The sequence below is a fragment of the Limanda limanda genome, chromosome 18 (genome assembly GCF_963576545.1).
Source record: "Limanda limanda chromosome 18, fLimLim1.1, whole genome shotgun sequence".
NCBI lineage: Eukaryota > Metazoa > Chordata > Actinopteri > Pleuronectiformes > Pleuronectidae > Limanda > Limanda limanda.
In genome coordinates this window covers 11,877,812-11,896,516 of record NC_083653.1, presented here as the reverse complement: position 1 = coordinate 11,896,516, position 18,705 = coordinate 11,877,812, and the positions used below count along the sequence as shown (strand labels likewise).

The following is an 18,705-nucleotide window of genomic DNA, read 5'->3' as shown; positions in this document are numbered from 1 at the left end:
CAGTTATAATTGATAATAACATTTCAATAGAAATAATTAACGGAAGAAAGCTGTGCAAACCTGTTTGTGTGTGTACCTGTATGTTCCCAACACACACACACACACACACACACTCACACACACACACTCACAAGCTCAGTTTTAGTGTTTGTGCCAGTAAGGAGTGACTGTGGAGTCTTAGTCACCACAGGAGTGATGTGCATGCAGTTCGAATTGTGCTCTGCATGCATCAACTTGTGTCTGTGCGGGTGATATTACACCATTAAATACAATGTCTCACTCACTGTTATTGCCTTATGGCTGCATAATGTGAACATCTGCTATAGCATTAACATCGTAGAGGGGTTTACTCTGTGATCATTTATCATCATGGTACCGATATAGATTGATCTGCCTGCTCTCTGCACCACTTTCCACAAGTGGTGTCGTTGACATTTACGTAAGTCAAAGGGTGATATTTTGCAGGAACTTACATCAGGTGAGATAATACAGACTTTGCTCTCGGTCTTGAAGGTGCCATCAGCGTTTTATTGTGTCATCAACATATGTGACAAGTGTGTGTCATACTGCGCGTGTTCCCCCTCGGATTCATGTGTTCAAAGTGTGGCAGAGCAAAGTGTGTGGCTCTTTGAAGTGTGTGTTTGTGTGTGTGTGTGTGTGCGTGTGCCCCACTTAAACTGACAGGTAATTAGGGATAACAGAAAATCCTCCTCTTTCTCAGATCAAAGGTTGCAGATGGCAGGGCTGACAGTCTGCTGTATGTGTGTGCATGTGTGTTTGCTGAGAACCTGTGCGAGTGCACGTGAATGAAGAGAAAACAATGAGATCAAATCTTTCCACTTTAAAGATATGTTTTGTCCCACGCTGACGTTAACGCCTCTTTGTCCCCTGCGCAGGTACGAAGATGGATGCGGAACCCGAAGGTGAGCGTGGACAAGGCCCAGGGGAAAGGTCACTTCTACCCCTGTCCCAAGGGTCCGCTGGCCGAGGACCTGTGGTACACGCACGTTTCCTCGCCGTACGGCTGCTGTCACAACGCCGGACTGCCGGTTGGCCAGTACTATCACCATGAGCCGTGCTCGCCGTGCCCTGCCGGCGGCCAAACGAGCGGCCATGACAAGAGCAAGGGCTGCAAGGTAAAAGGAACAAACCGACAGAGAGTGTGTGCGTGTCGACGAGTGTACTTACTTAGTGTTACTACCTTTTCATTAAGTCACGCTCTAACCAATTAGAGCTGCACTGAATTCCCCTGAGTCCTATGTTCTAAATTTGATGCCTAGAAACGCTAAATGATCAACAATCAATAAGAAGAAAAGCGAAGACAATAGAAATAATGAAATAAATACAATTTTGAGCAGCTTAATGTTTTCCTATCCAATAAATCCTCACCCCAGGGATCTCAGATTTCATGCTGACAGTAAACAAAGCCTGGATCCACCGTTAATCACATCCACACCAAGTAAATAAGGTACAAACAGGACTCTATAGACACTGGTGTCCTTTCGCCTCTGTTCTGCCTTTAAGCCTGTTCGCGCTGTTGTTGCGTAGCAATGTTAAAGTCACCCGGGCGGTTTTATTTATTTTTTTCCCCAAAGATCCCCTTGTTGCTGCTGCTCACCATGAGCTGGTGTTTTTGAAATTAGAGACAGAGGCAGTTCTTCATCAGAGAACAAGATTTCTTAAGTTTGTATTAAAAATGAAACATGAGACATAAAGAAAACATAATAGCCTGGGAGGAAGATGGAGCTGTTACACACACAAACACACACACACACACACACACACACACACACACACGCACACACACGCACACACACACACACACACACACGCACGCACACACACACACACACACACACACACACACACACACACACGCACGCACGCGCACGCACGCACGCACGCACGCACACACACACACACACACACACACACACACACACACACACACACACACACACACACACACACACACACGCACACGCTAGAGTCTAACTAACGCTGCAGGTGTCCCAAGTTGTCCTTGGTTATGCAACTGCAAACACAATAGCTATCCCACTCCTTATCAATCATCACACCCTTCTGTTGGGTTCCCCACTCGTGGTTTTGTGTGTGTGTGTGGTTGTGTGTTTACTTATCCCGTCCCAATCTGCCATCAGAAGAGAATGAGTCATCACCAGCCCCTGGCAAGACAATGCCACACGCTCTACTCAGTGTGTTTGCATGCGTGTGTTTGTACTGAGACACGACACTGAGGTGTGTACGAGTGGAGGGAACAGGGACGTGTAGTTACCCGTCACTCTGTTTTCTCCCCTGCAGCCTTTTACTTTTCCCTCCATGTTATTGTGACTCTGGTTTTCTTCCTTGCCGCTCCGCCTCGCTCTATCTCTCCATCAATTCCACCTCTTGCCCTCTCCACCGATAGATCTGTCACCAATGTGTGTGTTTGTGTGTGTGTGTGTGTGTGGAATGAATGGGCGTTGTGGTGCGGTGGGAGCAGGCTGACGGGTTAAAGAGGTGGGGGCTCAGCGGTGAGTCACAGCTGCTTTTCACTGCAGAGTGTGTGTGTGTGTGTCAATGCAAATCCAATGTGGAGTTAAACAGACTTGACCTGCAGTAGCTGACTCATTTCTCTTATGTCTTTGTGAACCAAGGCTCCATGAATGATTAAAGTGGAAACTAACAACCCCAGAGACATCAAAACGGCCCGGAACACATTCCTCCCATGTTTGATTTTCGTGTGGCGTTGCAAAAGACGACAAAGTTCAGCGCTCAGACGTCATGCTCCGCAGTGTGTGTGTCCCCCCCCCCCCCCCCCCCCTTACACACAGTGCTGAACCATATCTCGGCACACTCTGTCCAAACACTTCACCGCTCTCAACGCTGGTTTGTCAAACAGACTTGACACTTGTTCGACAAATGGATCATCCAAACAAATGGATCGACCCGACTCAAATGCAAATGAGCAATGCTCGGAACTGGGATATTTGTCAGATGTATCAAAGTGAAACGCATCAGTCGCTGTCAAGCAAGTGTCTCGGACTTGATGGTGATGATGCTGTCGCGTTTCAGAGGAAGGGGAGATGACGAAGACGTCAGATGATGACAGACAGCGACAGACGCTGAAAGCTCTGGGGATATTTGTCCCAGTCTCATATGTTGCTCTTTATTCTTTCCCTTTTTCTCACTGTCGTTAAAGCAGAGGCATATCATCTCGCCTTAAGTGCCCTGTGTCGTTGAGCATTCAGCTTTTGTCTCTGCTCTCTGTAGCGTTCCCGCGTTACACTCGCAGGGCGCAGGGGCTTTTTGTTCAAGAAACTGTTAATCTGTTCTTGGCAGCGGAACGCCGTTGCGGTTGCTCGCTGCCAGAGGAGCTGCATCGGAACTGAAATTAAAGTTTTCCCTGAGAGGCGCGCCATGCATAAAATATGAACTCGGCAATACTTGAATTAATACAGGGACATTTGCTCAACCCTCCTGCACACTTGAGTGTTGTCCTCCTTCCAAAAAGTCCTTGACAGATTGCCCACCTCCTCCTCCTCCTCCTCCTCCTCCTCCTCCTCCTCCTCCTCCTCCTCCTCCTCCTCCTCCTCCTCCTCCTCCTCTGCCACCGTCGCCTTATTAAAAATCTATCACAGCACCTCTTCTTTTAGCTTAGCCTTGACCCAGCGCTTTGCACAGCCTTCACCTCGCTGCCACTTTCGATAAGTCTATCAGAGCCACAGCTAAATATAGGCCTGTATTTGCCAAGCTTTATAGCACTGGTCATTTCATGATGAAATCGGTGTATTCCATTTATGAGACCTTTTCTTTTTTAAACCTGGGGGTGATGATAACAGTGTTGTGTACGGATTGGTTTACTGTAAGTTTAGGAGGAAAGGGCAGGAGTGTTTGGGGGAAATTATAATTAAAAACATCATGGCTTGACATGAGAAATTAGGGATTGATAGAGCTGAGGGGGAAGACACATAAATAGAGGGAAGAGCAGCAGTGGGGGAAGCGAGAGAGAGGAGAAGAGCTGAGAGGACAGTTTTATTAGAAGATAGAGGAGGTGAGAGTATCTGCCCCCCCCCCCCCCCCCCTTGGCTGAGCGTGGCCAGAAATCAAAAGCATATAAATCCTCCAGATAAGGACGTCCTGTACCCTGCCATGTACACACTGTCAGATACCCTAACCACACACACACACACACACACACACAAACACACACACACACACACGTATGGCTAATGCAAACATAAACTTGCCACTAATCTCACACATCAAGCCTGTTCTGTTCTTGTTCTTCTTAATCAAAAATGAAAAAAGAACATGAACTTTTGCTGACTGCTGCCTGTCCAGATGTGTTGTCATACAATATATTTTTTTCCTACAATCTTACCGGACCTTCGTCAGCCCTCACAGGCCACCAGTGTAATTTTGTACTTAAATGGTGCCAACAAAATACCAACATGGGCTAAAAATGGTGCAAAAATTACAGCTTTAATTTTCAGCCCACCCACACACCACTCAGTTTCACATTTGTTGTTTCACCACATGCAGAGTGCGGAGCGGCGTGACAGACTCGCTGCTTTCCTCCTCAAGAACTTGAAGGTAATAGCCTTTACCTGAGCTGGGCTTTCTGCATGTGGAGACATTATTCACAGAGAACACAGAAATGACATGCAAATACACCTCATAGATATAGAAACATCATTCATTTCGTATGAGGCAAAACTGAGGTAACTGACCCCCCCCCACGTTAAAAAGTCTATTTTGTGTAAATTTAGTTAATTATTATTTGTCTTATTTTAGTTTTGGGGCTACACCCACTCCCAGTTTTAAAACTACACCGATCATTTTGCCGTTTGCCGGCTGTAAACAGGAAATTTACAGCCGGTCCTGTTTGGACTCAGACATCTCAGATTGGATTACTCTGACACTGATAACCTCCAGAGGTCTAAAACACACTGACTCAAAACACATTTGAGTTTCTTCTGATCACGTCTGCTCAGATTTGAATGAGTTGGGAGTCGGAGAGGAAGTGGAGGCCTTGCTCAAACTCACTCACCATGTTGATGCGCTGAATAACCACCAAACTACAATTATTAACTTCCTGATGTCGGAAGAACACCCGTGTGCACCTGTAGTTTTCAGGCAGGATATTTGCCTAAAGGTTTTCCCTCTGACCCCTTCATAGATTAAAAAGTAAATGATACATAACTAATTTTCATCATGCCGTCAGAGCAGTTAACCAATACACACACATACATAAACCCTAACACTAAAACACACCTATCCCTAACCTGCTGGGATATTAACCTCACTTATACAATTTAAAAATTAAAAAATTACTCATTATTTCTTCATCTTTTATACTGGAATATACAACCAGTAAGTTATATTAAACATTTTACAAGCTTAGAGCCTGTACACAAGTTGCTTACAGTCGTAATCCCACTTCCTTGTGCTCTGCTCTGGGTGTGGATCAGGTGATAGCGTTAATCAGTCAGTGTTCTCTGTATTAGTTAAAACACCAACTTTAGCTGCCCTCTCTGGTCCTATGTGTGTTTACTGAGAAAAAGAACAGAAAAAAGGACAGGACAGGGGGAGGAGGGGCAGCAGGAAGTGAATCAGAGAAGACGATGAGTGAAGCAATCCAAAGAGATGGGAGAAGCCAAGCGTGTCCAGGAAGAACAGTGAGTTTTATTTACTCCCCCTGCAGCCTGCAAGACGTGGCCGACTATTGATTAGAACCTCAGCTCAAAGGAGTGGCACGAAAAACTGAGTCTGAATTCTTTGGAATTTAGTTTGTACGCAGAGAATAACCTTTCACCTCATTTGTCAGCTAGGTTGAGCTCATCAGTTAAATGTTTTGTCCGAGTCAGCAGCAAACGAAAGGGCGATCAAACCTTTGTCCAGACAGTAAAAGTGGCCAAAGCTCAGATGATCAGTGGGTCAGCAGTGTTATAAATGCCTCTCTTAAGAGTTGGCCACTGAAAGCAAACAGGAGGAGACGACCTGTCTGTCTAAGTTGGTCATGGGGGGGTGTTGTTCAGCCAATGTCCCACAAAGATCTCGTCAATAAGACTTCAAGACCATTACGAATACAAAACACAGGTCACGTGCATCATTACAGAAGGCGAGAGAGATGTTGGTGTTGTTGCAATCGCCTGTAAAAAGCCGATTATGGATTTGAAAGCGGTTCTTACATAATTGTTGTTGCCGTGGATCAGATTTCTTGTGTGTGTTTTATCTACCCTGTTGCAAAACCCCGGAATGGAAATGTCCACACCTTAAGACAACTTAACATTTTAGCTTTTGTGTTTTTCTCTGTAGTCTGCTGTAGGAATTACATAGATGCTGGACCTTGGCTTCTCCAGCCTTTGACCCCTGATGTCGCCTTATCTGACTGATGTCTTCTGAGAAGCAGCAGATCTCAGGGAGTTCAACTCCTGATGGAGCTAATGGTTAATGACTTGCGTGTCAGAGTCAAAGATTGCGCCGGGTTAGCGGTGACGTTTTCAGGGCAAGGCCACGAACTCTGGACCCCAGCCGTCTCCCACATGGATTATTTAAATCTGAACTGTTGGACACTAGAGGAAGGATCTTGATCAGCAAAACGCATCAGTCAATGGCTTTCAACCAATGTTTAGGTCAAGATTGTGGAACGATATTTCAATATAATGACATCTAGTGCAACACCACAAATTGCAGTCGACAGTATAACTGATAAAGTGGAGAACACTTGCTAAACATGTAACACAGCCTTGCAAAAAGTATCTGCCATGAATCGCATTACTGTCAGAACAGTTTTTTAGCCCGTACTGAGAATGAAACGGAATTAAGAGGAACCACCCACAAGATCCAATTATACAAAGAGTTACACGAAGCACACAGGGAGACAAAATCCCTTTCCAGGCTTGTCATGCATACTGTAGCAATACCAGGGAGGAATGCCTCTCACTCTTAACGTCTGTTTGCGCTCATTTGATCCATCAGCTAATTGACTTCAAACTTTCTTCTCTCTTTGTTGAAGGCCTCAGCAGGTGTTCACATTCTCTCCATGTAGATGCCGGAATATCCTCCAGTTTCTGTGGTATCAAAATCCGATTGTATCAGTTTCTTAAAATCAATCGTCCCTCATATCCTTTACAATATTGACATTTTTCATGCAATCAGCTGTTTCTCCTCTTTATTGTTCCAACCTTTCTCTGATTTCACATATTTACATGAGGGGACTCTGCTCTGGTCTGGAAAGCTGATCTAAGCTACCACTGTTTAGCATTCACTTAGCAATGGAGTACCGCTAATCCTTTAGCTATGCTTTTGTTTCGAAGCCAAGTGCTCTGGCAGTGGAATAATGTGGTTTGGAGTTATACACTTGGAATTGCTTCTCTTTCATGATCTCTCCTCTCTGCTCACAGTCGATACACTGTCTACGTATACATCCCAAAACGCCACAGTGCCTTTGTTTTCCAAATTGCTTCCGCAGGATTACATAGGTTGTTTTTACTGCCAAAAGTTTCTCCGATTATTTCGGATTCTTATCGTTATGCAGCTGGATGTGTGAATTAGCTGTAAGAAACCACAGGAGAGCGGAGAAGGGAAAAGTGAGACAGGGTTGTTGTTTTTTTTAGATGATAAAAACCATCCTAAATAATTTGTGTCAGAGATAGAGAAGGCATTTGAGATATTCCCTTTGAAATATAAGGGAAGGTTTTTTAAGGAAATAATACAATTTTGTTTTCAATTATTTCAGAATTCAATGCTAGAGTGAGTGAAGAAACAGTTTAAACCTCAGAGAAATGTTAGGAATTATGTCAATTGACATAAGAGACTATTCAGATTTTCATTTTACATGTTGAAATATAAGCTGTTATATTAACTAATGTAAAATGGACATCAATACAGGATATATTCAGTGTATAATCAGTGACTCGAATGTTCACAAAGCACAAAAAATGCTGTATTAGTTTCTACACATCCTGTGGATTAGACCTTTCACTGGCATCAATACCGCCAAACTCTCTCTCTCTCTCTCTCTCTCTCTCTCTCTCTCTCTCTCTCTCTCTCTCTCTCTCTCTCTCTCTCTCTCTCTCTCTCTCTCTCACGCTCTCGCTCATTCTCTCTTTCCCAAGTCCCATTCTGAGGGAATTTGGGAATTATTGTCGCTCTAATCTACCCTGAGAACCCGGCTAATCCCATCTTCCATCTTGATGTTACTGAGCTGAAGCCAAATCTTCTAAAACCGCTGCACCACAGGTCGAGTTTCAGCAGCAGCCGGACTCTGCAGTGCATATGCTCATACTCGTCTCTGTTGAAACTGCTTTGTGCATTGTGGTTTTCAAGCTTATGGAATACACTTGACAATCGAGCTTTAAGCTGACCTGATCTGCCTCCACGTGGATAATATGCTTACTCACAATAAGCACAACAACAAGGCTACTGTGGTTGAGCTTGCTTTCTGCACACTGCATTCTGTGGTTCTGTAAAAAGGCTCTGTTGGTACTTACTGGGATTCCATTTCCAGTAACATAATAGATACATAATGTGGTCACAAAGTCTTTGCAGGACCATGAATAGGCAACAATGTGGCAACAAAAAAGGAGAAATTATCATAACATAGGTAACAAATATGTTAAAATCAGTGTTTTAAGATGTGTTGAAACATATATATATGTTAACTGTAGAAATACATGATTTGGTTCAAGTTTAGATTTGGTCTTTCAGTCCAGTGGTTGCTTCTCCACTTTGGTCCAGACTGAAATAGCTCATCACCTGCAGGAGATCCCCAGGTTTCGAGTCAACAACCATTTGACTGTTAACTTTATTATTTTATTATTCAAGAGAAAGTTTCATTTCCTGCAACAAATCAACTTAACCTCAAACATCCTATGATGCCCGGTCTGTGTGCGTATTTTGTAATGGTTTTATTTTTTAAGTCAGTGATCTGATGTTTTCAATTTAGTCAAACTGTGTTTGTGCCATTTTAAATGTTTGGGTTATTATGACTATCTCAGTGAGACAGGAAGAAAAGGGTTTAGTGTCAAAACAAAGGAGAGCGAAACAAACCTCATAATAGCTCCTGCAGCGAGTAAATAGGCTCCATGCCACGCAGATATAGTCATTTTCTATTTAAAGAGATGAGAGAGAAATGTGTGAGAGGATGGAGGAAAAGAAGTCCAGGGAGAGGGCAGAGGCTTTTTAATTTCTAATAGGACTTGCATGGGTAGAGGCACAGTGGCCGACCATGAATATTAATGTTTCTCTAGAAAGTCAGGGTTTGAAGATGAAAACAGTCAGAGTCTGACAGTGGAGGATGAATGTATCTGCAAAACCAAAAGCAGCCTAGGGTCCATATCCCAATATGATTAATAAAAATATTCCTCTCCCTTTGCTGTACCCCTATATGATGACAAATCTCCCCCTAGGAGTTGGGACACCACTCCCTACCTCATCAGCAACCAACCAATGTTATTACAGTGACAATTAAATATTATTATTATTAAATGATGCGATATTTTATATTAAAAACCATTATCAACCAACATTATATAGTGACACATCCAGTTCTGGATTAAAATCTGATTTTCCACTAGAGTGCAAGATTTTTTCATGGTTATTTTGCAAGATGTTATACTTATGTTATAAGTATTTTATGAGCATTTCACCCGCAGCAGTCGCTATGATGATTTTCTTAGTCACTCGTGAAGCATTCAAGAATTTCCCTCCACCCCTTCGTTTTAAGGGTTGGTCCTGAATACACTACGGTTGAAGAGGTGTTTGTTGGGCTAGATGGTCAATACCTCTACATCAAATAGAAAACAGGACAACACTCCCTCTTCACGGCCACGCTCAAAAGGAAGGGGTAGGGTTAAGTGGGAGGGCGAAGGGGTGAATGGAGACAGGCCCTTAATCTCTCACTGTACACTTGGTGTTTGTATTCCATTTGCAAGGCCTCATAGCTCTTTGCCTCGCCACCTTTGCAATCCCACTTTCCCCTTGCTCATTCATTTTAAGAGCTGCGTTAGCGATCTAGGAACAGAGGCAGAGCAGAAAAAAAACCGAAAGGAGCTGACTGACCTTGGTGTTAATGAACAGGTCTTATCTCTGACAGAGAACAGGACGGCGCGAAGATGTAAGACTATCTTGCTCTTCCATTCTCTCCGTTTATCTTTTTGTCTCTCAAACATATTTTTCTTTGTCTCTCACGTCTCCGCTCACACACTATTTCCTCATTCTACTTCATCAATGCCCACAGATACTCTCTCTCGCTTTCTCCCCCACATTTCATCACCCTTTGATGCTCAGACATATGTGGGACATCACACATCGTGTTGGAGGTAGAGAGTTATGCATCGAGGGCCATTCTGTATGGAGGATTTCCTTATCTGCTGTTTATTGTAGTAAGGCCTCATGCAGGGGTGTTGCTCATCTAGGATGGAAAAAATAACAGAAGTGTTATTTAATACAATAATGGTGAATTCAAATTAGTAAAGAAACTGCTTTAATTGGCAGAGTCAGCGTCACTTGAAGCTAAAGAGACTTGAGGCTACATTAGCAGCTGCCAGGCCCAACTGTTGGTTGGTAAATTGCATTCTGGGTAATACAGGCACTATGTTTTGGCAAGGAAGTAGAATGAGTGGAATAAAATAGTAGGTCGTTCAGCTGCATCAATTTTATTATGTTTTGTGTATATTGCCCATCATAAGCATTATTTTAGAGTAAAAATAAAATGTTCTTAACTTTGACCTAAGTGAAAGGCCCCTTTTATTCAATAATCCTCAACTGATTAGATATCAAGTATGTAGACTTGATGATTTCACATGTTTTGTGGTTCGTGCCTAATTTCACAGAAAACTCCGTCAAACAGGATTACACTGTTTACAGTTTAGCTTTATCCTACTGTTTGTAATCTACTGTATTCGAGCAAAGTGCAACTCTTTACATGCTTTACATAACTTTGTTGTTGACTAAAACACTGTTATCAAAAAGCCACAGGGCTGTTAAAGAGGTCAGTGAGGACACGACAGAATTAAGGGGTCTGGTTAAGTCTGGATACAGAGCATGTGATGTTTTCATTTCTTGATTTATGGGACCCTGTGGCTGATGTGTACATCCTGGCCTGGGTATAAGAATTTCCCTGCACTATATTACATCCGGATTTAATGAGGGGAGAGGACAGATCTTGAGGAGAGGTCTTAGGTAATCTAAATAATACCCCGCACAAAACTAGGTCAAAGGACAGGGAAGGGGGTTAAGAGGAAGGGGAGTCTGGACATGGCTTGCAAATATATGTGTGTGTGTGTTTTAATGGATGAGTTTTGTACTTCCTGTGCACATATTTCTTACTCACTTAAAGAATACATGGCTCCCTCGTCGGAGCAAAGTTCAGAAAGAGGCCTCAGACTAAAGGATGATGTATTGTAGCTGCAGTTCATCTTAATAAAGAACAGTTTATGGCTCTGTACATAAGTTACTATGACGAAATGTTTCCCAGGGAAAAAAGTACATTTATGACCTGTATACATAAACACACACAGACACCATCAATCTGCCCTGATGACTTCCTCTTCTGTACTTACCTGCACTGAGGAGGTTTTGTTTTCACCCCTGTTCGCCTGTTTGTTGGTGTTTTTTTTGTGAAGGGGTGCGGCACAACCACATACTTTCCAACTGCTACTGTCTTATTGTTGTCATTGTTATTTGTAATCTGTGTTTACCCGTTGTAGGCGTTAACCTTTTACTTTCCATGTTTCATAAAGCTTAAACAAATAAACGTTTTTTATAAGCTAAGGCATACAATCAAATGAGACATGACATAACAGAGAGTTATCATGTAAGTGCTTTATACAATGAAATTAGGATTGCTACTCCGCTCTCATTCAAAAACCAACATATAAATAAATTAAAAGAACAGTAGTGAGCTGTGGTTTCCTAAAATGTGGAGCTACCCTTTAAACACGTGAATAGTTAAATGTATTAATATAATTAAAATGTATTCAACTTGGCTGAATGACAAGGTAAATTTGATTTTCACCGCACAGTGTTATTGTATCATGTTGTACTTGACACCGTCTATAATTGCTTGAATCAGGTTCTGACTTCTAGCACTGAGCTGTAATTATAGACAAGGGAACAACTATTCACGCGACTTTTTGTCATGTTGCAGGTTTGGACTCAAACGCAAACACGTGCACCTGGGACACAATTTCAAATACACACACACGATCTTGAAATACACACAACCTCTCCCTGTGCACGCTGCGTTCTGGTAATGTCGAGGCCCGGCAGAGCGGCAGCCGCTGATAGAGGCCTTGATAAGAGTCATTTAAAATGGCTGCAGACGCTGAATCTGTCCGCTCTGTGAGCCAAGGACACCATTTACCTTCCTAACAGCCATTCTGGGTCACTAACACATCCATCTGTGCAACTGGCTTCCCTGAGGAACTATGTGCATCTTGACCTTATCTTCCATTATTCCCTGTTCCTTATATTTCTCTCTCTGTGCATATGTGTGTGTGTGTGTGTGTGTGTGTGTGTGTGTGTGTGTGTGTGTGTGTGTGTGTGTGTGTGTGTGTGTGTGTGTGTGTTTGTGTGCTTTGAGGGTGTTTTTAAGCTTGTGATAAATATTTTGTCAGTTTTGCAAGTCATATGCTAAATAATGATGAAGACTGAGTGTGTGTGTGTGTGTCTGTGTGTGTATCACATGAGAGGAGATTACTGCTGAGCCTCACACTGACTCACTCTCTGCCTCCTGTGCACTTTAACAATGAGCCTTGTTTATCTTCCTCATAAAGTGATGATGTTGACTGAAGCTAGTAATTTTGTCTGCTGATCTTGATTCCTGCTTCAAATGAAACTAGACCTTTGTGAGTGACATATTTGATTCCTTCTTTGTTATGTACTTAGCATTTTGGGTTGGTTCATTAGCAATTCTAAATAAAAGGCGATATTGTCAATTTTAAATGAAGATTGAACAACAATGAGGGGGACATGTATTTCGATTTAACATTGAGAGGGTTGAGAATAATACTGTGGATAATGCCTCAGTTATTATTTCTTACCAATTCATATTGATATACCAATATACCATTTAAAACACTGTATTCGCCAGATAATAGCAACTAGCTTGTAGCCAACGTAGCTACAGTAAAGCTGCAAATTATTTTGAACAGAGAAAAACCAACCATTTTGTCATGTTTTTAAACAGTTAAGATTTTTCATTCAGTCTGACGTTATGATTATTGGGGAGATTTGTGGGTTGTTGTTTAGGCCATATTTGATCCATGGTAATGTTATGGTAATTGTAAACTACGAGGTCTTGGTGTTTATGTTCAAAAGGAAAAAGCTTCAAATCCTTCAAATCAGTGTAAAGTAAAGTAAGATCAGTTTTTGTTTTAACAATACACAGCTGGATTGGGTATTGGTGTATTTTAAGATTATAAAGCTGTTAAGAATGGGGTTCTTGTGGGAATAACCTGACAAAATTAAGATTAGGAGAGACGCTGACTTTTTCATGAGGAAAACGGACCATAATCAGCTCAAGGACAAGTTGTGACAATAAATACAGGAGGAAGTTTATCTGTATGTGTTTTCATTCGATAGCAGGTTGAGATCTGATTCCAGTTCTGTTTTGCAGATGGATAATGATGATAATTAAGATTCTTGTTGTAAGTGTTAAACAGTATGAGCTCGTCATTACATTCAATCTAAACTCCCACTTGGGGGTTTGTGTTGGAAGTAACACTGTGGATCATGGCTGTGTGCTTATGTGATTGCATATAATTTCGTTTGGATTAATTTCTCAGCGATATTGAGTCGTGTTCTCCACACATCTACGTCCTTACAGGTCAGGAAGTGGAAGATGCTGGGTCGCCATCACGAGGACGGCACAGCCAGGCAGAAGGAGGCCGAGTCGGACGGCCACCTGGGGGGTTGCCATTCCTGGGGGCTCCACGCCTCGCCCCGCCTGGCCAGCCCTGTCATGCTGGAGTGCTCCGTCTGCAGCGGACCCTACATCAGCTACACCATGGAGGACGTCTGGCAGCCGCGCCAACGCACACAGGCAAGTTCACCCTCTCTGCTGCTAATTAAATTACAGGTAGCAAGCACTTGTGTCTTTCTGTAAACAGCCCAGGGAAGCAAGGGACTTCAGGGAATCCACAGAGAAATGATCTCATTATAATGTCTGGTGACATGAATATTGTAAATCAGATACATTGCACAATAAACTAATAAAACAGTAACAATAAAAATAAAATGGTGTTTTCTCTGAGATGTGTTGAGAAAACATTTATATGATAACACACATTGACAGTTGACAAAATACTAAGGGTACGTTTCAGATGAAAACACGTCACGGGATGATAAGTTTGAAGCAACTTTGTAATTATCGTTAATACTATGCACTTTGTTTGTTTATGTCTAAACACTCATTTCAGCTCATGATCTTCTTGCGTGGTACAGTTTGTGTGTCCTGGTTTTAGAGAAAGCTACTTTAAAGGCAGTTTTTTTTCTTTCTTTCACCCACGATTTCACCACAGATCAGTTGAAAAATGTTCACTGACATTCAACATAACTTAACATAACTCTTTAACATTGCCCTGTTAAAGAGTTATGTTAAGGGAGAATCAGAAAATGACTTGATTTGGGCAAATCAAAGAAAATGTGCGTTTTAAGTACAATGCAGGCAAATGAGGTGTGACAGACTAACAGATGGACGGAGAATATAAATCATTCGGCGCTCTCTTAACAAACAACACAGCCAAAATTTGTCTGGGAAAATACTTTCTTGCATCATTACATTAGAAATCATTCAGTTAAGTGTCACTCAGCTTTCCTAAAATATAATACCGATATATTCAAAGTAGGAAAACCTTAATGACTCTGGGATATTGGAAATATCTTAATCTTAATAAAAAAAAAGAACATTTCCACATTGATAACTTAAAACAAAGTTTTCTTACTTTCCTTCCTGTCTCTTCCTCTGTACACCTCTTTTTCTTTCTTTAAACTTGTAACTTGTAACTTTCACTCAGAGAAATGTTCAAATTTATTTTATGGTTAAATTGAAAGAGCTTCATGTTTATATTATGACTCACAGTCCAGTCATTCAGGCCTCTGCCTCCTCTTGACCTTTACAAAGACAAAATTAAAACTATTCCTCCCTCTGTCTCTCTTTGCCTCTGACAGAAAAAAACAAACTGTACTTTTTTCTTCTTTTGGAAAAAAATGAATCCGTCATGAAATATTAATGAACAGATTCACCATCAAAACCTGAAGTAAGGGAAAGGAAGGGAGTGACGGAGGAGAGGCAAAGTCAAAGGGAAAGGACAAACGATTTTGAGTGAGTGAATGAGTGTGTGTGTTTGTGTGTGTGTGTCTGTTTATGTGAGGGTATCTGAGAGGAAAAGATGGACAGACAAGCCCACTGTCACCTATATGACTTACACAGAGATTAAATGACCAGCATGATGGGCAGATTATTGACAGCAGCGCCTCTGAAGGAATAAACAACCGACAAACAAACGCACATGCCTCAGCTTGCACCACTCTCAGTAAACACCCTTGGGAGAACACAAAGTTTTCCGGGCTGCAACAGGGAACGGCAAACTAGGCTAAGACTGTATTTGACAGAGCCACTTAGAAAAGTTGACGAAATCCCTAAAAAAATGGAAAATTTTTGACACGACCAAACATTTTCATGTGAATGTCCTGAGATGCTAATGCTGCTGGTCCTGTGACAGCTGCCAAACACACTGAGTGTTTGTGAAGGTAGAAAGTGGAGCAACCTGAAGTAGCTCCTGTTGAGACATGTTGGCTTGTATGTTCCTGAGTCATTTGGCCACGGAAAGAGCAATGAATTGATTATTATGACCACATATCAAAGATGTGGTGTGTGTGTGTGTGTGTGTGTGTGTGTGTGTGTGTGTGTGTGTGTGTGTGTGTGTGTGTGTGTGTGTGTGTGTGTTTGTGTGCTTTGAGGGTGTTTTTAAGCTTGTGATAAATATTTTGTCAGTTTTGCAAGTCATATGCTAAATAATGATGAAGACTGAGTGTGTGTGTGTGTGTGTGTGTGTCTGTGTGTGTATCACATGAGAGGAGATTACTGCTGAGCCTCAGACTGACTCACTCTCTGCCTCCTGTGCACTTTAACAATGAGCCTTGTTTATCTTCCTCATAAAGTGATGATGTTGACTGAAGCTAGTAATTTTGTCTGCTGATCTTGATTCCTGCTTCAAATGAAACTAGACCTTTGTGAGTGACATATTTGATTCCTTCTTTGTTATGTACTTAGCATTTTGGGTTGGTTCATTAGCAATTCTAAATAAAAGGCGATATTGTCAATTTTAAATGAAGATTGAACAACAATGAGGGGGACATGTATTTCGATTTAACATTGAGAGGGTTGAGAATAATACTGTGGATAATGCCTCAGTTATTATTTCTTACCAATTCATATTGATATACCAATATACCATTTAAAACACTGTATTCGCCAGATAATAGCAACTAGCTTGTAGCCAACGTATCAACTCTCACACACACACACACACACACACACACACACACACACACACACACACACACAACTACACACATACATGCAGTCATACAAAGTACATATATTCACTCAAGTGCACATTTTGAGTTGATACTTTTGTTCCACTATATGTCAAGAGAAATATGTATTTTTTTAGTCCATTTCATCTACTTAACAGCTGCAGTTAAAATCTAAAATGTAACATACAATACAATAAAATAAATAATAAATAATAAAATAAATAATAAATAAATAAAAACGAATTTATAGTAATCATTATAATGCTAATAATAATAAACTTTATTTATATTGAACTTTTCAAAACAAAGTGCTTTAGATGTTTGAAACATGTCAGGACAACGGTAAATAAGATCAGAGCATAAAATAATACAGAAATCAAACATTTAATCAAAAACAGTAAAATAATAGAAAACAAAATTATGTATATTAAAGTTTTTTTTTTTTAATGTTAAAGATGTCTGATAGATTTAAAATGTATACTTTACATTTAGTATACAGGGGGTAAATGAGCACATTGTGGCAGATGATCCTCTTCAACATTTGGCCCTAGCTGATCTTTCAAACTGGCGCTAGGTCTCACACAGTGTCGTCATGTTATAGAGCAGAGGTTTCTCACCGCTCTGAGCACAGTGCCCCGAGTGATTTAACACAGACTCACCCTGGAAACTCGGTCACATTAAAACACGTCACTCTGGTGAACCGACTGAAAATGGGGCACGGACCAGTCCAGGTCGGAGGAATGCTGATTTAGGATTCTTCTGTTCAAAAAGGTCTCATGTTGTCACTGCGACACCAAGACTTTGAAGGAGCGGAGAATGAGCAGCTTAGATTCGTGCTTTCCTAACTTTTTCTTTGAGAAGTAATAGATGAGGAAATTAAACCAGATAAATCAAATATAATTTAGCGCAGCAAATTTTTTATTTCACATCAGATTTGTTTGGGTCTTGTGTTTAGCCTTTATCATTTCACTTTAATTGCCACGTAATTGAACAAATCTTAAAAGCCAAAGGGTTTTACAGTTGCTCAAGAAGTCTATTCCACCATTTAACTGCATTCAAACAGGAAATTGCCCAAACTGGATTTGTAGGGTTGGATGCACAGACTCTAATGTCGTTGTAAAATGAATCAATAAATGATTTATGTAGGTTTCTACAAGTTATATAGTTTTTATTATATTCTGTTTATTTTATATTGGCTTGTATTTAATTGAACATAACTCCTGAGTTGAGGAGACTGCAGAACACCAGGAAGTTAAGGAGGGGATACAATTTAACTGTGTGAAATGGAATTAAAGTTTTCATTGTTTTTTGTTGTTTGAGAGTGTGAATTGTTTTGACTAAGTAATACTGTGTTTCTTTCCCAGGCGATGGACCTGTACTACCACAATGAGTCAGACCCTGACAGCTACTGTTGCCCTGGCGACAACAGTAAGTCACCACCCAACTAAGCTTGTTGTTTTGTATTCCTCCACTTCCTCTCGTTTCTCCTTCTATTTTACATTGAGAGTCCTCTACTCACTCGCTCTCTGTCACGTCCCTACGTCACTGTCGGGTCGTATTTCTCTTCATTATCTGCTCCTTTGTTTATTTTCCACATCAATTCAAATTTATCCTCTGCCGTTTATTCCTCTGTTACTCTTGTTTATCGTTTCCTTGCCGTATGAACCTGATGGCCATGGGAGCAGAAACCACAGGGGCCTCTAATCCAACCTCTACACAGGATAACGACCAGTGTCTTCAAACCAATATTACTATTTGTTGTTTTGCAGGAACCAGTAAAACAGTGGTTACAAGCAGAAAACACAGGACTGATCATTTGTATGTTTCTGTTCCTTTTACTTGTGTGTGTCTGTGTGTGTGTGTGTGTGTGTGTGTGTGTGTGTGTGTGTGTGTGTGTGTGTGTGTGTGTGTGTGTGTGTGTGTGTGTGTGTGTGTGTGTGTGTGTGTGTGTGTGTGTGTGTGTGTGTGTGTGTGTGTGTGTGTGTGCCAGTGTGCCAGTGTGCCACTGGGTGAGAGGTCAGAATGGATTCATAGCCAACACGACTGTACTTTAATTTTCCATCATGCTCATGATTTGTTAAACAAATCAGAGTCCAATCCAGCTGGCACAGTATGTGTGTGCGTGTGTGTGTGTTTCCCATTTGACAGCAAGCCTAT

General features: G+C 41.4%; 1 protein-coding gene across 3 annotated transcripts in view; it reads left to right on the top strand.

Moving 5' to 3' along the window:
• Positions 1-18,705, top strand: part of sgk1 (serum/glucocorticoid regulated kinase 1) — a 36,232-nt gene that overhangs the window by 4,375 nt on the left and 13,152 nt on the right. For all 3 annotated transcript variants that reach the window (XM_061091192.1, XM_061091191.1, XM_061091190.1), the window contains exons 3-5: positions 897-1,136; positions 13,835-14,050; positions 17,913-17,976. In XM_061091192.1, coding sequence (XP_060947175.1) covers positions 897-1,136; positions 13,835-14,050; positions 17,913-17,976 — 520 coding nt within the window. The remainder of the gene's footprint in view (positions 1-896; positions 1,137-13,834; positions 14,051-17,912; positions 17,977-18,705) is intronic.